This window comes from Dromiciops gliroides, chromosome 6 (genome assembly GCF_019393635.1).
Source record: "Dromiciops gliroides isolate mDroGli1 chromosome 6, mDroGli1.pri, whole genome shotgun sequence".
NCBI classification, from domain to species: Eukaryota; Metazoa; Chordata; class Mammalia; order Microbiotheria; family Microbiotheriidae; genus Dromiciops; species Dromiciops gliroides.
In genome coordinates, this window is record NC_057866.1 from 185,980,022 (window position 1) to 186,003,302 (window position 23,281).

The following is a 23,281-nucleotide window of genomic DNA, read 5'->3' on the forward strand; positions in this document are numbered from 1 at the left end:
TCCCCCCTCTCTCTTCTCCCTCCCTCCCTCCCCCAATCTGAATTTTCATACATTGGAATTTGTATATATTTGAATTAATATATACACATGTATATTCATATGCATATATATGCATACACGCATGCATGCATATACACATATGCATGTATTCCAATCATCAGGTCTGCAAAGCAAGCCCCATCACCTCACCCAAAACCAAGGGACTGGACAGAGAATACACTGTGGGTACAACAGCTGCAACAGGCCTAACAGAGTGCCAAACTTCCCACTACATTTTTCTACTATAAGATATTTAAGATAATCTGAGATTATTAGAAAAATACAACCAAGGTTCCATTCAGTTATCAAAATCATCCATATATAATACCTAACACATATATTATTTAATAACATTACATTTGTTCAAACCTGCCAAAACAAAATTGTACATTTATCATCGTTTAATACTAAGTTTTTAGAGTCATATGAATATTCTTCTCTTTGCAGTTGGGCACTTTTTTCTTTTCAATTTATAAGGCATAGCACATAAAGAACCATGATTCCTTATCCAATTGTTTCTGTAGAGTTAATTCTCAATTAGCTATACTCACAGAGAGAGGCAGTGGTGCAGATAATCCAAAAGCCAAGGATAATTTTGAAGTCACTTACTTTTGAAATTGGGATAAATTATATGATTTTGTAGTAGAGAGATTCTCCCGACACTCTTTTAAAAAATAAAACTAAAACAAATATATCTTTCCTAAGCACATATTATCTTAGTGCTACTGTGAAGCTCCCTGGAAGCATTCTAGGTGGTAAGGAGAACCACTTGGAGACTCTGCTTTCTGCTGAGTCTCCTTGACAGTTCTAACAGCTCTTCCTCTGTCCAAGGGAAAAAAAAAACACTTAAAGAACAGATTTTATAATCAGAAGGGACACATATGACTTTAAGATCTAATCTGAATCAAACCATGGAGGATTCAAATAAAAGCATCTTTCTTTTTGTCAAAAGAAAAAAAGAACAATTAAAGGTTATTTTTATTTTCTTTCATCCCAGGAACAGAGAGGAGGATGGAAAGATGATAGTTATCTTAACTACTTAAAATAAGGGATAAACCTAGCAGCTCTATGACCTTACCCTCACCAAACTCCTCAAAAAGAGATGATGGGGTTCTATTGGTCTCCAAATAATAAGTGGAGGTGATACCAACTTCCATAAAAACACATGTACTTACCTGAGCATAGCAAGCCATACCTAGAATAATGAATATTTTCACTTTTGATCTAGATCTAGTAAGAGACTTTGAAATCAGATTGATGAATATACATAAGCAACACTTAAAAAATAAGCAGCTACAGGAATAGCAGTTTAAAAAAAAAACAAAGAAAAACTATCATATTTTGTTAATATTAAAAAAAAAAACACCTGTTATCTCTAAAAATAGTTTACCATTAGTTTATTTGAAGTTTTCTGAGGTCATCATAGACATTAATGACTGCTACATTTATAATTAAAAACTCCAGTGTATTTAATGATTCCATGAAGTAAAGTAATTTTGGAGAGGGAAGGCAAACCTTATTATAACATATTATTGATTGGAAGCTTTCCATTTGACAATCATGTGTTTTCCAAAAAAAAAAAAAAAAAAAAGAGCTTTATTGTAATTCCACACTGAATCTCAATTTCTTGCTCAGGGGCATTCTGTGTGTGTGTGTGTGAATGTGTGTGTGTGTGTGTGTGTGTGTCTGCATGCACGCACACACATCACACACATACACAAACAACGTTTATATGGATGGACCCACCACTGGCACAATATTTAAGTCATAATATTCTATCATAAGCTTTCATTTTTCAAGGTTTATAACTTGGTCATAAAAATTCACTTTTTGCAGAAAGTTGGCATAATAAGTCCCAGGCTGAATGTGACATTTTTATACCATGCATTTTAATGAATTTGGCTCAATGTTTTCAGTTAGTTATATTGAGGAGGGTAAAAAAAATTGACCAATTCAAAAGAGATTTTTAAAAGAATTTCACCATATCTCTTTGGAGAGTTAAATAGGAAATATTTTAATTAAGAAAAGTGACTAGGAATGAATACATAAATAAAAATCAAGAAATCAAGAAACATCCACATACAGAAATAGAATAAAAGTGGGAAAGATTTCCCAGTACCAAATAATACTTCATATTTTATGTGCTATGCTCATACTAAAAAGCTCTGGAATCATAAGAAAGGGAGTTGAAATTTCACCTTTGATTGAAATTACCTATGTGATTTGGGCAATCCACTTAATCCCCCTGGGCCAGATTGAACAGGGCTTCGAATGTCAAACAGAATTTATTTTGTCACAGAAGTAATTAGGAGCCATTATAGGTTTTTGGGGAAGGAAGTTATATGATCAGATCTGAGCTTTAGAAATATCTTAATTGATGTATCCAAATTGCAGCCATGTTGGCTGGGGGCAGGGAGAGCCATTAGGAGATTGTGTCAATGGACCATGTGAAAGACAAATGCCTGGAGTAGTGGCTGTGAATACCAAGGTAATAGATATGAGAAATTTTGTGCAGATGTCAAGTAGCAGAATATGCTCTTAACCAATTTATACCAGTTTGACAAGTGAGGGAACTAAAAGAGTCTAGGAAGAGCTGCACAGCATAATACAGAAAGTACCAGATCTGGAGTTAGAATAGGACAAATTCCCTGTTCTGCCATTTATCTGTGTATTCATAAGCTGGAGGGGATTGGAATAGATGACCTTTTATCTCTAAAGTACTTTTTATATCTAAATCTATGATTCCCTGAAGTATCTGATCTCACTGGAAAACAGGAAAATGAATTTAGCAGATGAATTCTCTGCAGAAGGTCATAAATGGGGATCAAGAAGAAGGTTAGATTAGATAATTACAAAGGTTTGTTTGTTTTTTTCCCCATAGCTTCACTCCCGAAATTCCATAATGCTGTGAACTTCCAATATTAGAAGCACTCCTATATCACAAAACACTAGAAAGGAGTGGAGGGAAAAATGAGCCTTCTGAAACACTGGCACAAGAATCAATTAGGAAAGTTCATTCTAAATGCATTTACAAACATAGAACTGAGAGTAAGGAAACAAAAACTCACACACCAAAATACTCAAATGGACCTGTGTGTCCCCTCTAATAAGGCAAATCCCAAATCCATTCAAACCTAGCCATGATGAGCAACTCTTATTCATGTTCTCTCATGATTTCACAATTTAAAAAAATCAATATGCTTAGAACCCTCTTTTCTTTTCTTTCTTTCTTTTTTTTTTTTTTTTTGGTGAGGCAATTGGGGTTAAGTGACCTGCCTAGGGTCACACAGCTAGTAAGTATCAAGTGTCTGAGGCCGGATTTTAACTCAGGTCCTCTTGACTTCAGGGCCAGTGCTCTATCCACTGCACCACCTAGCTGCCCCAGACCCCTCTTTTCTATTACAAAGATACCAATGGAACACTCAACTAGCATTTCCCCTAGTCCTGACCATGTGGACAGGCCATCCATTTCTCCATCATGTTTTCTATTATAACCATTGCAAAAGTTCTCCTTCAAAGCCTGCTCACATCTACCATGCATCCCTCTGGTGCCCTCCAAGTGGTAACATTTAAAAAAATTTTTTTAAGGAAAAAATAGATGCAAACTGGAATGCATTTCATATTGTCTATGATAGTACCTTATATGCTATAGAAATGTTCCCTATGCTATAAAAAAATTAAAATGACATTTAAGAAGTTGAAACCAGAACGAGCAACTAAACCAGACTATATGGAACAAACTCGTGCTGTATGCAACCATTATTGTGAAATGATTTTCTTCAGTCTTTCAGTTTTTCTCCAATCCCCAAGGCCCTCCATCATTCTCACTGCCCTCTTCTGAGAATATCCTCATTGCCCTTCTCAGTATCTGCCTAAAATAAATACATTGCAGATGTAATCTGACTAGGCCAGAGTACAGAAGGGCAATAACTTCCCATTTCCTGGGAGTTATGGTTCCCTTAATGCAACTCAATATTGCATTTTTGGGAGGGGAGGGTCCTGTAATGTACTACTGACATATTAATTTTGCAGTCTCCCAAATCCTCAAAACTTTTTCAGACAAGCCACTATCTAAACAATGCTTCTCTATCTTGTACTTGGGGCAGTGATTAGTTATATGCCTTTTTTTTTTTTTTTGGCCAGGGCAATGGGGGTTAAGTGATTTGCCCAGGGTCACACAGCAATAAGTGTCAAGAGTCTAAGGCTGCATTTTGAACTCACTTACTCTTGAGTCCAGGGCCGATGCTTTATCCACTGCACCACCTAGCTGCCCCACTTATATGACTTTTACATTTACTGCTTTGGGTTTCATTTTATTAGATTCAATGCAATGCTCTAGCCTGTCAAAATATTTTGCAATACTGACTCTATCTTCAAGTATGTTAGCTATCCCTCTCAGTTGTGTGTCATTTGAAAACAGCATAAGTATTTCCACTTATGACTTCATACAAGTAACTGATTGAAAAGTAGAGATGCCCAAGGTTCTACATTATGAACATTCAGTAAAGTTGACATTGAACCATTAAGTACTTTTCATTTACTCCAGATGTGAATCTAATTGTATCACAATTTAATCTACATATGTCCCCTGCACAAGAATCTTACTAAATCTTTTATCAGATACTTTGCTAAAATCTAGCTTAACCATGTCTATGACATTCCACTGATCTACTAGAATAGTAATTATATCAGCAAAGGAAATGAGGTAAGTTTGGCATATACTTTCAAAAGTACATTCCCTGATACAAAACACTGTCTTTTTTTTTTTTTTTTGGTAAGGCAATTGGGGTTAAGTGACTTGCCCAGGGTCACACAGCTAGTAAGTGTCAAGTGTCTGAGGCTGGATTTGAACTCAGGTCCTCCTCAATCCAGAACTGGTGCTCTATCCACTATGCCACGTAGCTGCCCCTAAAACACTGTCTTTTTATTGTCAATATTGTCCTAGATGTGTTATGTAGTTATGATTTATAGAAGACAATTAACTTCAAGGAATCAAAATTGAAGCTAAATTATAGAGCAATGGAATCATGGTATATATAAATTGACTGTTGCATCATCATAAAGGATTACCTGCATTGGGGAAGTAACATTAAAAAAAATATCATCAAGATATAATAAATGGGAGGCAGAGCCAAGATGGAGATGAAAAGACAGGGACTCCCCTGACCTCTTCCCCAAGTCCCTCCAAATACCTTTAAATAATGCCATAAAACAATTCCTAGAGTATCAGAACACACAAAAGGACAGTATGAAATAATTTTCTAGCCAAAGACAACATAGAAGGTTGGCAGAAAAAGTGTGCTGCAACAGGGTGAAAGTGGAACACAACCCAGCACAGGCTGCACCAGTGCAGCATAGGTCACAGCAAGCCAAGAGCAGGCCTTGAGAGTCACTAAATAATTAGCAGTAGAGTCTGCATCTGGAACTCTCAGCCCACAGGCAATAAGGGTGTCAAAGAACTGGTCAGAAGGAGATTACAGGGGTCTCTTTGCTAGCACTGAGGCAGGACTATGTTGCTTTGTCCATAATAATTCCAGGTTGCAGTCCTGGGGTGAGGGTGGGGTGGCCCAATGTGAGGAGTAACACACCAGAGCTTGTAGCCACATGGGAGAAGCAACCCTTATCATAGTTCCAGGGCACAAAAGGGTGCTTGTGGTCACTCACAGATCAGAGAACAGGCAAGAAAAGTAGTAAACACAACTCTCCTTAGATCATATCACTTTGGAAGAATTGAAAATTTACAGCTCCCTAAAAGGATACCTGAAAACAGCTGTACAACACTCTGAAGCCTGAGACAATGTGCCCTTCATCCTGGAAGCAGAGCCCTACTTTGACAAAGTGTTAAAGGTCAAGAAATAGACTTGGAAACTGAGCAAACAGAAAAAAAATTCTGATCATATAAAGTTACTATGATAACAAGGAAAATCAAAATATGCCCCTCAGAAAAAGATAACAAAGTCATAACAAATACATCCAAAATGAAAAAGAAAAATATGAATTGCTGTCAGGTCATGGAAGAACTCACAAAGGATTTTGAAAATCAAGTAATAGGAGTAAAGAAAAAATTGGGAAAAGGAAATGAGAGTAAATGCAAGAAAATCAGGAAAAAAGATTCAACAGCTTGGTAAAGGAGGAACAAAAATTCATTGGAAAAAAATTCCTTAAAAAGTAGAATTGGGCAAATGGAAATGGAGGTACAAAAACTCGCTGAAGAAAATAAATACTTAAAATTCAGAATTGAGCAAATGGATGTTAATGATTTTATGAGATATCAAGAAACAATCAAACAAAACCAAAAGAATGAAAAAAATAGAAGACAATGTGAAAAACATTGGAAAAACAAAAGACCTGGAAAAAAGAACCAGGAAAGAGAATTTCTGAATTATGGGGCTACCTGAAAGCCATGATCAAAAAGTTAAAAAAAAAAAAGGTTGGACAGCATCTTTCAAAAATTATCAAGAAAAATTACCCTTATATTCTAGAACAAGAATAATAAGAATTGAAAGAATCCACTAATCACCTCATGAAAGAGATCGTGAAATGAGAACTCGCAGGAATATTATAGCCAAATTCCAGGGTTCCCATGTAAAGGAGAAAATATTGAAGGTAGCTAGAAAGAAACAATTCAAATATAATGGAGCCACAATCAGAATAACATAATACTTAGAATCTTCTACATTAAAAGATCAGAGATCAGAGGGCTTGGAATATGATATTCTGGAGGGCAAAGGAACTGGGATCACAACAAAGTGTCACATACCAAGCAAAACTGAGTATAATCCTTCAGGGGAAAAGAAATGGGCATTTAATGGGAGGTCTTTCAGTCATTTTTGATGAAAAGACCAAATCTGAATAGAAAAATCTGACTTTCAAATATAACTTTCAAGGGAAGCATAAAAATGTAAATGGAAAAAGGAAACCATAACAGATTTAATAAGGTTATACCATTTACATTCCTACATAAGGACATGATGTTTGTAATTCATAAGAACTTTCTCATTATTAGGGCAGGTGGAAGGAGTATATATAGACAGAGGGTACAGGTATGAGTTGAATATGAAGGTGTGATATCTAAAATAATAAAATAAAAGGATGAGAGAGGAATGAACCAGGAGAAAGAGAAAGGGAGAGGTAGAATGTGGTATATTATTTCCCATAAAAGAGGCATGAAAAAGCTTTTACAAGGAAGGGAAGATGGGGGATATGGGGGTGGGTGGGAGTGAACCTTACTGACTAAAATTGGCTCAAAGAGGGAATGACATATAAACCCAGTTGGGTATAGAAATCTTTCTTACACTGCAGGAAAGTAGAAGGAGAAGGGGATAAGAGAAGGGGTTTGGTGAAAGAAGGGAAGGCAGAATGGAGAAAGGGGTAGTCAGAAGTAATACACTTTTGAGGAAGGACAGAATGAAAGGAGAGAAAATAGAATAAGTGGGGGTGGGGGAAAGGATGAAGGGAAATAGTTAGAAATAGTAACCGTGAATAAAAAATGAAGCAAGTTTTTTCTGAAAAATGTCATTCCCCAATCAATAAATTATCAAAACATGAGAAGCATTTTCTTTTCTTTCTTTTTTTTTTTCAGTGAGGCAATTAGGGTTAAGGACTTGCCCAGGGTCACACAGCTAGTAAGTGTTAAGTGTCTGAGGCCGGATTTGAACTCAGGTACTCCTGAATCCAGGGCTGGTGCTCTATCCTCTGTACCATCTAGCTGCCCCCATGTGAAGCATTTTCAAATAAAGTAATCAAAGTTTTCTATAGCCATATGGAAAAATGCTATAATCCACTATTGATTGGAGAGATGCAAGTCAAAACAATTCAGGGGTAATTCCTTATACCTTTAAGAGTGACCAAAAGGACAGAACAGTAAAATGACAAATATTGGAGATGTGGGGGAAATGAGACATTAATGAAGTGGTGGTGGAGTTGTAAACTAAGTCAACCTTTCTGCAGAGGAATTTGGAACTGTGCCCAAAGGGCTAAAAGACCATGTATACTCTTTGACCTAGCAATAGCACTAGCAGGTTTGCATCCAAAAAGATATTAAAAAAAAAAAAAAGGAAAAGGACCTATACACACAAAAATATTTATAGCAGCTCTTTTCTGGTGGCAAAGAACTAGAAATTGAGAGGATGCCTATTAATTGGGGAATGGCTGTAAGAAATTACAAGCTAGATGTTCTCCGAAAAAGACCTGGAAAGACTTACATGAGCTGATGCAAAGTGAAAAGTACTGTGTACAAAGTAACAGCAATATTGTAAAAATGATCAGCTGTGAAAGACTTAGCTATTCTCAGCAATGCAATGACCCAAGTTAACTCTGAAGGACTTATGATGAAAAATGCTATCTGTCACCAGAGAAAGAAGTGATGGTGTCTGAATACATATTGAAATGTAATTGAATTTTTTAACTTTATTTTTCTTGAATTTTTTGGTCGATGTTTTCTTTTGCAACATGATTAATAATGTTTTGCATGACTAGACAAGTATAAACTATATGGAATTGTTTGACTTCTCAACGTGGGAGGAGAGAGGAAGGACAGGAGATAATTTGGAACTCAAAAGTCTTAAAAATGAATGTTAAAAACTTTTACATGTAACTGAGTAAAATAAAATACTAAATGAGAATGCAAAAAAGACACCACAATACAATAAAAATGGTTAACAAATCATGTTTGAAAGAGAAAGGATGGAAAATCCAGTGATGTGCTTGAGCTCTTAAAATATCAAAAACTTTAGAGGCAGGAATTTGGACTTTAATTAGGTAAAGATAGCCACAGTGGAAGACATTGATAAAATGTAAGATGATGATAGAAATTTTCCACGTTGAGGAAATGTAGATAGATATTTTCACTGTGGTAGAGAACTCAGATCTCCAATACATAGATCCATTGAAATATTTTTTCAAATAATCATTTATCCCTAGATTGACTTCTATCCCTTATTCTTCTCCCTTTTTTACTCAATGGTTTTTCATAAAATAAAAAGGCAAGAAACTACCTTCCCCCAAGTGTTTTTAAGTCACTCATCAAAATACTGGATACACAAATGCACACTAAAATATATAAATGAAGGAATTACTATATATTTTTATTAACCTAACTAGCTACATCAGCTATGCAGCCATATCCCATAGCAATAATATAGACATATGCAAGCACCATACTATACTAGGGAAAAATGGACAAAGCAGATATGGGAGGCCCCTATATCATGGCTAAGCTCTCATGGACTTAGTAGGAAAGCAGAAATCTATATAAATATAGATATACACACATATGTGTGGATAAGTGTTTATGAATTAAAATTATAACATATATATGTTCATATGTGAATTAGAATGTCTATGTAAAATTTAAATTGCTTTTATATATACATACATATTATGTGTTCAATGAATATTTCTTAAATGAACGAATGACTCCCTACTGTAGAGCTTCTTGAGAACAGAATACTTTTAAAAACAATTTAAATTTCTATTTAAAGTTTTGAATTCCAAATTTTATTCCTCCTTCATTCTCTCCACTCTCCCATCCCTGAGTTGGTAAACAAGCAGATATAGGTTATACATGTTCAATTATGTAAAACATAGCCATATTAAGTCATTTTGTATAAGAAACTTGAATAAAAGGAAAAAATGAAAGAAAATGAAAAATAGCATGCTTCAGATCTGTGTTCAATCGGTATCAGTTCTTTTTTGGAGGTGGATAGTATACTTTATCAATAGTCCTTTGGGATTGTCTTGGATCATTGTATTGATGAGAATAGTTAAGTCGTTTACAATTCTTCATCAAACAGTATTGCTGTCACTGTGCACAAATCTTATCTTGGTTCTGCTCACTTCACTAAACATTAGTTCATACAAGTCTTTCCAGGCCTTTCTGAAATCATCTTGCTTATCATTTCTTATAACACAATAATATTCCATCACGGTCATATATCACAGCTTGTTTAGCCATTCCCCAATTGATGGACATTCCTTTGATTTCCAGTTTTTAGAAACTACAAAAAAAGCTGCTGTAAATATTTTTATACAAATAGGTCTTTTTCTCTTATTGTAGATGTCTTTTGGATATAAAACTAGCAGTGGTATTGTTGGATTAACATAGTTTTTATAGCCTTTTCGGCAGAGTTCTAAAACAGAATACTTTCCCTATGATGTTTCTGTATATATGATATTCTTTCATTTCACTATCATTTGTACCTCTTATATTGCCAGGCCTAAATATCTGTGATTATAATCCTAAAATATCCACATTAATTTGTTTTTTTTTATGATCCACATTAATTTGTAAACAAAATAGCAATAATGGTGGTTAAGTTTATTAATATATATTATGTAATTCATTAAGTTTTCTCTAATGCCATGAAAGGGTTAATTTACTTCTTTATTTATCAAAATGACTATGAGGAATATCTTATCCTCATAGAGCTCAAGGAGTTTTGTCACATTTGCAAATCTTATAGTAACATATCATATATTATAGCGACTTAATGAGAATTCTAGGAATCAAATATTAAAATGATAACCACTAGCATTCAGACTTTGTCCCTTCCTAACAGGAAGTATTCTACTGGGGAATAAAAATGTATATGTATTGGTGGAATATAGTGTCAGCAAAGAAGCTTATTTGCCTGATTTTTATCTCTCTATTTTTTTAATTGGCTTATAGTACATGAAGGAGAAATTTATGTATACAGAAGCCTCCAGATGTACTGCCATTGGGTACATTTCCCATCTTCATTTCTTTACTCATTAAACAAACATTTTATGCCTATTCAATGAGCTAAAAAGACTAATAATAATTGTGTTCCATAAATATTTATAATTACCTACTATGTGTAGAATACTATACTAGATACCAACTTGATCTCTCCTCTCAAGAGGCTTCATTCTTCTCTACATCCCTAAAGGTAAATTAAACTAAGGGTTACAGAGAAGACAGAGAGAGCTGAATATGAGTACAGAGCCAAAATGTCAAAAGCTTAAAAAGAAAACATTATGGAGATGCAGACATAATATGGCAGAATATAGGCAGAGACTCCCCTGAGCTCCACCAAATTCTCTCCCTACAATGTTAAAATAACACCTCAAAATGAAGTAGGGAGCAGCAGAACCAACAAAACTTCCCAGTACAACAAAACTTAGAATGTCAGGAGGAAAGGTCTGTGTTACTGCAGTGACACTGACTAGAGAGAGGCTCACTGGAGTGAGCTACCTGCCAGTGGCTCTGGCAAGCCAGAAGCAGGCCTTGTCAGCAGTGATATCTGGAGCTCTCAGCCCCCTGACAACAATGAGGCTTGACAATTGATCTGGAGGACATTATGAGGGACCCTGTGATGGCACTGTTATATGGGGACCCTGGTCAAAATTCCAGAATAGGAAAAAGGGTAGGGGGTTGTTCACAGACCAGAGAACAGAATGGGAGAGCAGTGACTACATCTCTCCTTGGATCATACCACTTTGGAAAAACTGAAAAATTATGGACCCTCATAACTAGCTCTGAAAACAGATGAAAAAAAAAAAAAAAAAACCTAAAGCGTAGGACAGCGTCACAACCACCCGGGGAGGAGAGCCCAACTTTAACAGTTCAAAGACAGAAAATAGGCTGGAAAAACTAGTAAACAGCAGCACCACCACCACCAACAAAAAAGAACCAGACAAGAGACAGTTACCATGGTGACAGCAAAGGTCAAAATACAAACTCAGAAGAAGACATTGAACTCAAAGCAGCTACATGCAAAGCCTCAAAACAATGTGAATGGGGCCATATTCCTATAACAGCTCAAAAAAGATTTTAAAAATCAAATAAAGTGAGAGGAAAAATTGGTAAAAGAAATGAGCATGATACAAGAAAATCATCGGTATGGTCAGGGAAGTACAAAAAAATACTAAAGAAAATAGTACCTTAAAAAATGGGGGGGGGGCAGCTAGGTGGCACAGTAGATAAAGCACCCACCCTGGATTCAGGAGTTCCTGGGTTCAAATCTGGCCTCAGACACTTAACACTTACTAGCTGTGTGACCCTGGGCAAGTCACTTAACCCTCATTGCCCCAAGAGAGAAAAAAAAAAAGGGCCAAATGGTATTTAAAAAAAAAAAAGGCATTAATATCCACTGAAGAAAAGAACTCCTTAAGAAGAACTGGCCACAATTAAAATACTGTGGAGCAACAGTTAGGAAAACACAAGATTTAGCCACTTCTATACTAAAGGAACAGAAGGCTTGGGATATGATATTCTGGAGCCACCAATCCAGGAAAACAGTATAATCCTTCAGAGGAAAAAAAATGAATTTTAATAGAAATAGAGGACATTCAAGCATTCCATGTGGAAAGATAAGAGCTGAAAAGAAAATTTGACTTTCCAATACAAGACAAAATAGGAGCATTAAAAGGTAAAAAGGAAAGGGGCAGCTAGGTGGCGCAGTGGCTAGAGCGCCGGCCCTGGAGTCAGGAGTACCTGGGTTCAAATCCGGCCTCAGACACTTAATACTTACTAGCTGTGTGACCCTGGGCAAGTCACTTAACCCCAATTGCCTCACTAAAAAACAAACAAACAAAAAAAAGTAAAAAGGAAAGTGAAATCACAAGGGATTCAATACATTTAAAATGTTTACATTCCTATATGGGAAGACTATACTTGTAATGACTAAGAACTTTTCCTTATTAGGGCAGTTAGAAGGAGTATTTATAGATAGAAGACACAGTAGTAAATTATGATAACATAAATAAATGAATGAACAAACAAATAAATAGATAATTGAATAAATAAATGAATAGAGAGGTAGAGAGATAGATAAAAATAAATAATTAAAAAAAGATGAGAAAGGGGAGATAGAATGGGACAAAATATCTTCCATAAAAATGAATTTTTAACAATGGAGGGGAAAGTTAATATCACCAGAATTGGCTTAAAGAGGGAATAATATACATACTCACTTGGGCATCAAGAGCTTTTACTGTACAGGGAAGTAGGAGAAGAGAGGAATAAGGGAAGAGAGTAAGAATAGAAGGGAGAGAGAATTGGGGTAGGCAGTGGTCAGAACCTAAACACTTTTAAGGAGGGGTAGGATGAAAGAAAGGAGGGAAAGAAAGAGAGAGGGAGAGACAGGGAAAAAGGGGGGGAAAGGGGGGGAGAAGGAAACAGACAGAGAATGGCCAACAGGAGGGAGTGGGATACAGATGGAGGAGAAGACATGGTTAATAATCATGACAATGAATATGAATTGGATGAATTCACCCATAAAATGGAAGTGGATAGTTGAATGGATTAAAAACCAGAATTCTACAACATGTTGTATACAAAAAACATATTTGAAGCATGCAGAAACACATAGAGTAAAGGTAAGCTGGAGTAGAATCTAATATGCTTCAGGTAAAGTAAAAAAAAAAAGCAGGAGTATTAATCATGATCTCAAAGCAAAAGCAAATATAGATCTAATTAAAGATATGGGGCAAAACTACATTTTGCCAAGAAGTATCATAAACAACGAAAAAAATAATAAGCATATGCATGAAATGATATAGAATCCACAATCTTAAAGGAAAAGTTAAATTAAGTTACAGGTGGAAACAGACAGCAAAACAAAACTTTCCCTTTTTAGAACAATTCTGAAGGATTTATGATGAAAAATGCTATCCACTTCCAGAGAAAGCATTAATGGTGTCTGAAAACAGATTGAAGCAAACTTCTTTCTGACTTTATTTCTTTGTCTATTTCCTTCTACAACATAACTAATATGGAAATATATATTTGCCTCACTGCACAAATATAACCTACATCAATTTGTTTGCCTTTTCAATGGTGGGAAGGCAGAGAATTCAGAATGCAAAATTTTAAAAAAAGAATGTTTAAATTGTTTTATATATAATTTGAAAAATATTGTAAACCAAGCTTATAATGTTACTATTAATTGGAAATGATCCATATATTGTATAGCCTAGTTATTCAATAAGGGGAATTCTACAAAATAATAAGATGATGTTTAAGTAAAATATACTATTTAATGCAAAGACATGAACATACTCTTAAATTTAGTAATGTAATCATTTCTTACTTCTGGCAAATTTATTCTAGGCCAAAAAACAATTTGAATACATAAGAGAAAATAATTCTGTTTGTGTGTTTGTTTTTTGTTGTTAAAGAATGTAATAAATTGTGAATCACATTTGAAATATCTATATTATCACACTTAGGAATATTTGTATTATCTTTGCACACTATCAGAACTACATGTCTAAAGTTCAGTTTTGGGATACACTCCAGTGTTGCACTGACAATGCAAATACGAGTACAATCTTGCTATGCAACAAATTCTTTTGTTTGGTCATCATACTATTTCAATCAAATTGCCTCTAAGACATTCACTGAAAGGAAAACTTTTCACTCCATTCTTTTCTTCATGGAAATTCCCCACCAAAGGACCAAAATAGTTCTATACCATAGTCAGTAGAATCTTCTCAGCAGATGGTAGTATTTTTTCCCCCAGTGGAAAATTCATGTGTTTTCAATGCCTGTTTTACCATTTACTCTCAATGACACATTACACCCACATTTCTGAACAGCATATACAACTTCTCCATATTTAAAAATAGTAAACAAATTCACCCCTTATATCATGTGTGTACAGTCCACAGTGCACTTCACTTAATTTAATGTCTCTGAAGATTAACATTGATCAATAGGTTGCTACTCAATTACAGTGCCATCTGCCAGATCACAACTTTGGAAAATTGAGTATAAATAATGATATTGCCACACATATATCAACTGAATCCTTCATGATCAGGTATGGAGTGATGATGATGTGACGATATTTATTAATAGGTACACGAGTCTTTGAAAATGCAAATTCACCTTAGTAATGGCTATTATATATCTGACCATTTTAACAAGGAATGATATATGGGAGAATATTATCTTCTTTGATATCAAGTTTAAAGCATAAGGAATATAATAAAAATATTCTAATTCTCCTTAATTTAACATTGTCATTCTCTAATCCTTTAAGGATTCACAAATTTATTTTGAACTTACTGTTTTTTCACTTCATACCATATTTAAGGGACCACAAATTTCATCCATTAAGGGAGCAAAAATTCTGCATAAAGTAGCAATTCCTTTCATCTATTCAAACATAATTTCATTTAAACTTCAAGTTTGAGAGCATGATGATTCTAAGATTATGAGTTCAAGGGAACATATATATATTCACCCTAATCACACCATTTGGACTTCTGATTTTCTGAGGGGTGTATTAAATTTCTAGTATGAAATAGTGTGGGTTAAGACTCATCTGAAATTTATGGTTTTAGAGAATTGTTTGGAACACTGAAAGCTTAAGAGTCTTGTCCAGTGTCACACAACCAGCATGTGTAAGAGGCAGGCCTTATACTCAGGTTTTCTTGACTTCAAAGGAAGAATCTTGCTAGTTCATATAACAATAGTACTCTGTCATTCTACAATTCAACTATTCAGCCTTCCCAATTTTAGAGGCATACCTTTTCAACTGTAAACATCATGCCTAATCTTTTTGTTTTTATTGTTCATTTTCAGTTTATCTGCAAAATAAAAATTTTGTTTTCCATTAATCATCCTACTTAAAATTCATCAGTTTCACTATTAGAGTTACCTTTAGAAGGGCTGACCAGAAATATAAACAATATTACAGAAAGTGATGAATCTTAGTTTTATACAAGTATAGGGTTTGTTTCCTCATGAACTTCAAGAAAACACTTCTTCAGCCTACTGAAGTAACAAATTTCCTAATGAGATAAAGGTCTGTCCAACCATTCATTATGATGTATCATAAAGAAATAGACCATCCAATAAATAAATTTTAAATCATATTTATGCTAAATCTAATTTAGGCATATTTAATTTCAGGTAGAATAAATGGGCATCTGAAAACACCAGAAGTGAAAAGTCATTAATTATTTCTCCATAGTTTTACATATACAACCATAAACTGTAGAACAATGCACATACAAAATTGCTTAAGTGCTTTATGTTTTTGTAATTGTATTATTCAGAGATCACTGTAATTGAATAAATTATGTTTATATTAATGAATCTATTAGCAGTCATCTTTCCTAATGTGTTATTAGACAGCTATGTTGGCACCTTGATTTTTGACTCTTAAAAAAAAACCCTATTAAACCATTTATGTTCAAAAGAATGACATATGAATGCACTCCATGATAGTGTATTTCTTACCTTGATCAAAGGGTTTACCCGGACTCCAAGTACGGAAATAATCATCCTAGAGAGAAAATAATGAGAATTTAGAAAGATATGGATAACTGAAATTCAGAAATTCATATAAAAATCTTAAATGCCAAATAGAGAAGTTGTATACAAACCTCTACTTCCTTTGATGGCAAGCAGCAAAAAATAAACAAGAAAAAAACATAATTATCATGAAGAAACATACTGCTCACATAATATTGAAATGTCTTTCTACAAATATGCGATATAAAATTACTATGTAATTTAAATCCCTAAATAAAATTGCCTACTATCATGTGAAACTGTTTTAGGTAACATTTTCCTTGGTATTTTAATAAAACATTCATGTAGGGGTAGGATTTTTATGAGAAAACCTAATAATGGCTTTATGCTAATATGCAATTTAAAATGTAAAAGGGTTCAATTATGTAATTTCATTTTCCACCAGTAATTTTAAATAGAGCTATTAATATTGCAAGGTAACAATGCACAAAACAATTCTACAGCAGTCCATATGTTATAGCCAGATTTTAGTCATTATATTATGAGGGCATTAATTGAAGACCCAAGCAAATTATGAAAATGCAGCTGAAAATCTGAAGGAAAGGAGAAACCTAATTAAACCTTAAATCAAGTTTTAAATCTGTAACATTCATTTCTATGTTGGTAAAGGCAGTTCCTACGTGGAAAGCAAATATGTACTGATGAAATAACAGTGCTGGACCAAAAAACTTAAGTATAAGGAACAAGACTATACATTTTCTATATATATATTAGAAAGCAGCATGCAAATGTTCGGGAGACATTTGTGTAGGCCTCAAAAGAAAAAACAAAGCTAAATACAAAATACACAGAAGAAACTCTGATTCCAGTTATGTCCCAACTCTCTAAGCCAAGGATTCTTAATGTATAGTTTATTTATTTTTAATATTATGATAAGTTGAATGCAATTGGTTTCCTTTGTGAAACTGTATATATTATTTCATGCATTTACAAACATTCAGTGAAGGGACCCATAGTCTTCACCAGACTGACAAATGGTTATAAACACACACACACACACACACACACACACACACACACTCCTCCTTTTAACACTCGCCCATAAAACCTCTTGAATAATAATTTGCTAAAAAATCATTGTAATGGAAAAGGAAGGTCTTAAACTATTCAAAATAGTATCTTCTTTTTATGGTCATAACATACCTATGATATATGCTTGAAGATGAAGATAATGTAAGAACAGAATATTACTGGGGAGATTCTGATGAATCTAGGAAAGATTCCATATTTATCTCTCCATCAAAGTTATCAATGAGTGGACATATTATAAAACTCTTTCATGTGGTTTGTCCAGAAAATATGTGAGTGAGATCAACAGGAACCAACTTTCCCCAGTAGGCCCAGTTGAAGGGAGGGATAGAGACAAGATAGAAGAGCAGGAGGGAAAGAGTTGCACTAAAAGTTATTTCTCCCTGAGAAAGACTATTATTAATACATCAGCATATTTGTGATTCCAACACCTATGATCCTTTCAGGTTAGATCATTGAATAAATGAATGAAAATTATTTCTTTCCATCAATTCTTCATCTGATCATCCAGGTACAGACATGATTCTAGGCTTTCGAAGGTTATACCAATGAGCAAAAACTTTGTCGGGTTCTCTTCTTCTAGAAAGGATAAAGTGGTACCTAGATATATAACATCTATCTATCATCTAAGGACCAGCCTATGTATGTTCAGAAAAGCTTTTTGCCAGGTTAAATGTCAGGTGATGATTTTGTTGTCACTGTTGCTGTTGGCCAAATGAAGTCATGAAGATACTCTACCAAGGTCAATATGAGTCGATACTTGTTATCAAAAGAATGAGTAATCCTATTCAGAAATTCATGTATCTTGTAAAGTACTAAAATAACAATCAATCTCACTGTTTACTATCATAACAATAAAGGAACACACATGTGCATACATATGTAGATATATGTAACATATATTTATATACACATATGACCAATTTGCTTGGTTTTACTCTATTCACTAAATCATTACTTTTTTGCATGAAAATTTAAGCTGAAATGTCTAATCCAATGAACACAATTTATGTTTTTCCAAATTAAATCCCACTCTTTTTTTTTTTTTTTTTTACTGAAGCAATTGGGGTTAAGTGACTTGCCCAGAGTCACACAGCTAGTAAGTGTTAAGTATCTGAGGCAGGATTTGAACTCAGGTACTCCTGACTCCAGGGCTGGTGCTCTATCCACTGCGCCACCTAGCTGTCCCCTAAATCCCACTCTTTTTAAATAAAGTTAATTATTCTGCCTGATTAGAGAGAAATGATATAAAGTCCCAGAATATCATCCTTGACATCCCTCTGTAAAATTTTTAACTCTGGTTAATGAAATTCTTTTGCAAACATATGCCTGTATATTTCATGGCTGCACCTCACAGGACTCTTAAATAATCATTCAATGTCCATGACAGAGGCCATGTGCCCTAAATCCAGATTAGTACTATTGTTGTGAGTGATCATAGTGGAAGGGCAGAAAAGGAACATTAGCATTCAAGGATCACAAGTTAGCCAGTTTATTATGTATTTGTTTATTTTTTGCAGTGTGATAAGGGTTTAGTGACTTGCCCAAGGTCACACAGCTAGTAAGTGTCAAGTGTCTGAGGCTGAATTTGAACTGAGGTACTCCTGAATCCAGGGCTGGTGCTTTATCCACTGCACCACCTAGCTGCCCCTAGTCAGTTTATTACATGCAAGAATGTAACTCCCCATCCCTTCAGTCCCATGGGCAAGCACAGGAGGAGACATGGGTATATAGTGAGATGTGGGCCCAAGAACTATGCATCTCTGCCCTCATATATGAATGCTGTTAATGTGACCTTCATAGGAACCAAGTTTAAAGGAACCTGGGGTAGGGCACTCTATTAGCAGATAGACCAGACTGTTAGGAACCCCCTCCCCATCAATTGTAAGAGCATTAGGAATAGGAAATTTTGTTAACCTTGCATATTTGGATTAGATAAAGTTTGCTAAACTTATTATGTTTGAAAGATCTTTGCATTCCTTGCATAAATGAAGTTATTGGGACCAGTTATTGAATACGGAGGAGTCAGATACACATATGATCAGTGGTCAAAAACGTATTTGTCAGCAAGAACTTCACACTAGGCCAGTAGTCAAAATTACTAAACCACAGTAGAAAGGCCTAAATAATTAAGAATGTTTCTTAAAACATGAATCCATAAATTTCTTTCAACGTCCCTATTGTTGTGTAAGTGACTCTGACATCTAAAGAAAACTACTATAAATCCAAAATTTCTTAAAATTGTGGGTTGTGACCCCATATTGGATCACATAACAATGTGGAGGTCACAAAAAATTTGGTAATAGTAAAAGCTTATGTAGACCTATTTTATATACCTATACATCAGGGGTTGCATGAACAATTCTTCAGAAAAATAGGGCTTGTAAGTGGAAAAAGTTTAAGGGAGCAGCTAGGTGGTGCAGCGGATAGAGCATTGGCCCTGGAGTCAGGAGTACCCGAGTTCAAATCTGGCTTCAGACACTTAACACTTACTAGCTGTGTGACCCTGGGCAAGTCATTTAACCCCAATTGCCTCACTTAAAAAAAAAAAAAGTTTAAGAAGCCCTGCTATAAATCATACCCTAATCTTCTTAACCCTGTTTTCTAAATGCACCCAGGAGGATATAGACAGTAGGATTCTTGATGGCATTACTGTAAGAGGCTAACTATACTATTCATACTTTCACTTTGTTTTTATTTTCTTTAAAAATTTGTCCCCATGACTCACATAACACTTTCCCCCCCTTTTATGTGCTCTAATGAGCATATTATTTTGTGCATTTCAGCACATTCACTGCACTCTGTTGACTCATTGTAGCATAGATTGGATCCTTGCTTTTCAAAACTATGGCAGGAAACTAGAACCTCTGGCAGGACCTACCAACTCCAGAAGAATTCTATGGCTCTAATAAAAAAACAGTCTTGCTCTAATTCAGAGAGCTTTCAATTAAGGACCAATCAATAAGTATTTATTATTTGCCTCCCTTGTTAAGCACTGTGCTAGGCACCGAGATACAAACACAAAAATGAAGCCACCCTCGGCCTATTGACCTTATATAGTATTGGGAGAGACAAATATACATATACATTTACAAATATAAAAGACACAACAAAGAAGAGATAAGATAACCTTTGAGTAGATAAAACAAAAAAAAAATTAGGCTGAAGTGGTTCAGGAAGTGAGGGTATTTTAAAATTTTATTTATTTTATTGTGAGATTAAAAAACAATTCATTTCCATAACTTAGTAAAATAGAAAAAACAGATGATTGTACATAAAACTGTAAATCTGTTATGTACAACTTGCAACTCCTTTTAAATATATAATAAAGTTATCATATAACTTTCTTTTTTTTCTTCTTTCTTCCCTCCCCCACAATTTCTACCATTAAGCACAAATGTATGTGTATGTGTGTCTATATACATGCACATACATATACACACACCCCCATACATATCTACACACACATACACATATTAATCACTGCAGCTTTGTACACTAGGCACTACACATGTAGTCATGGGGTCACATAAAAATTTCTCAGGCAAAAATGGGATCATGAGTAGAAAAGGTTAAGAAGCCCTTTTCTAGAACATGGTTATTTTTACATCACGATGAGGCATCTGAGTAGGATCATGGAATAGAGACAGAAATTAAAAATTAAAAAGAAATATTTCATCATTATCTTGGATCTGACTTTCTCATGGATAAACTATGTATAAAAAAAGACATCAACCTTGATGAAGTGAACTTTTTCACACTTCCAAGGATGCCCTGAATAACCTTAAAGAGGTCTTTTGCTAAGTGGTATGCTAGCACCCTGAAAAGTTCCATTTATATTTCTTTGGTCAGCACTTTCGTTTCTGGTGTCCTTTATTCGCTCTAATTCATCAGAGATTAGAAACATAAATAAAAGAAATTGTGTCAAAAGGACAGTGTCAATAGGACAATTTCCAAGTGACCTCTGGAAACTCTTTACATATTAAATCTAAAAAGCATTTGAATATATCTCAAATTTATTCATATAAAATCTAACATGAAAGATCACGATAGATTTTATTCCAGGTAAGGAAATGTAAAAAATTTATAGTTCTCCTCATACATCAGCCTTCACAGTAAAATCAAGATTTTCAAAAGAGAGAAAAAGATTTAGAATGAGAAGGTCTCAAATGATAAAAGTCACTTTCAAATGAAATACTCTCAAGTCCAAACTAATCATCTGCCTTGCATCAAAGATCAGATATAGATTACTCCAGCAAAAGTTAGTTTGACCCTGGGCAAGTCACTTAACCCCCATTGCCCCGCAAAAAAAACAAAACAAAACAAAACAAAACAAAACAAAACAAAAAGTTAGTTTGAAGTCTAGATAACAACCATTGGTTTGTCAACTACTTGCCTCATTTTAAACATGATCACCAGGAGATTATTGTTATTGAACAGATGGGAGTTCTGGCAAGCAGGAGGCTTGCTGTGGCTACACCTAAGCCTAGCTCCCTTTCGTTTCCTAAAAATATCAAAGAATGAAGAAAATAAAGCAAAAGATTAACTACTATCCCACTTTCCGGTCACCCCTCCAAAAGAAACAGTGTGGAAAAGAAGGAAACTTTCGCAAGGAAATATTTATTGGGAGTATGGTGGGGTGGGAAGGGTGGTGTGTGTGTGCGCGCAGAAGGTGGGGAGGGCATGACTAATAAATGATTGAAGAAATAAGTAGATGGAAAGAGGGTCAAGTTCCACAAATATCCTAGTATATAAGAAATAAAGGAACGATATTCAAAAACAATAATCAATAACAATTCCCAGAGGACCAAAAGAAAAAGTAGATCAACTATAAGAACCTTATTGTTTATTAATCATTCAATGAAATATACACAAAAACGGCATCTATTTTTTTAAAAAAGATAAAAAATCATTTAACACAAAAACTTACAGACATGATATTCAAAAGCTTGGCATACTTTGTGGATGAAAAATTAATAAAAGTAGCCAGAGGTAAGGGAAAAAAGCACAAATGGTAGAAGATTTAAAATGCCTATTGTTCAAGGCAGCAGAGTTAGAAGATAACAGACAGATAACCTAAAATTATTGTTTTCCTTGAAAACTACTAAGAAAAAAATATCAAAGAAGGAACTTTATAAGTACCTAGAAAAGAACAGATCAAATCATACCAAAAGGCTGCAATCAAATCACAAGGATTGGTGGAGCCAAAATGGTGGAGAAGCCAGGATGTTTCCTGAGCTTTCCCAAATTTCCCTCAGAAACAACATTAAATCAAGCCTCTAAATGGATTCTAGAACTACAGAACCTACAAAAAAATAGAATGAAACAATCTTCTGGATTACAATAAATTAAAAGGACTGAAGAAAAGGTCTGTCTCATTTGGATAAAGGGGGCGTTCAGCACAGCAGGTGTCTGGGCAAACCAGCAGAAGACTTTTAGCCATAACACAGATGAACAGCTGAGGTTCCTTTGTCCTGAATCAGCAGCCTGGTGGCACAGGTCAGTTGTGAGGCATCCAGCCCCAACACAAAAGGCAAACTACCAGGTGGGATAGGTCCCACACAACTGGAAAGACTAGGCCAGGGTTGTGTTGGTGGTGTTTTGTGTGGCTACTGTATTTTTAAAAAGTATTGCTACTTGTATATTAATGGCTAATGTACCTATTTTGGCATTAAGTATTTATTATTAATTAATATCATATGCCACTAAGAAATTGACCACGTGTCTCCCTAACTTCCCCACCAGTCTCCTGCCTTCAGGCTTAGGTACCTATATACCCCTAAGAGGGAGAGTGCACACCAAGAAACAGCATTTCAAGACAAGGGAGCAGGTCCAGGAAAACAAGAAAGAGGCAAAGAGATTAAGCCTCAGATGGTCAAGGGGTTTTATTCTCTTTTGATTGAGGCTTTTGATACATTGATCAAA

At 34.8% G+C, this 23,281-nt stretch overlaps 1 protein-coding gene across 2 annotated transcripts in view; it reads right to left on the reverse strand.

The window, feature by feature from the left end:
* The window catches only part of SPOCK3 (SPARC (osteonectin), cwcv and kazal like domains proteoglycan 3), a 577,080-nt gene that overhangs the window by 379,039 nt on the left and 174,760 nt on the right, over positions 1-23,281 (reverse strand). For both annotated transcript variants that reach the window (XM_043972767.1, XM_043972769.1), the window contains exons 3-4: positions 16,399-16,407; positions 16,253-16,298 (exon numbers count right to left, since the gene is read on the reverse strand). In XM_043972767.1, the coding sequence (XP_043828702.1) occupies positions 16,253-16,298; positions 16,399-16,407 (55 nt within the window). The remainder of the gene's footprint in view (positions 1-16,252; positions 16,299-16,398; positions 16,408-23,281) is intronic.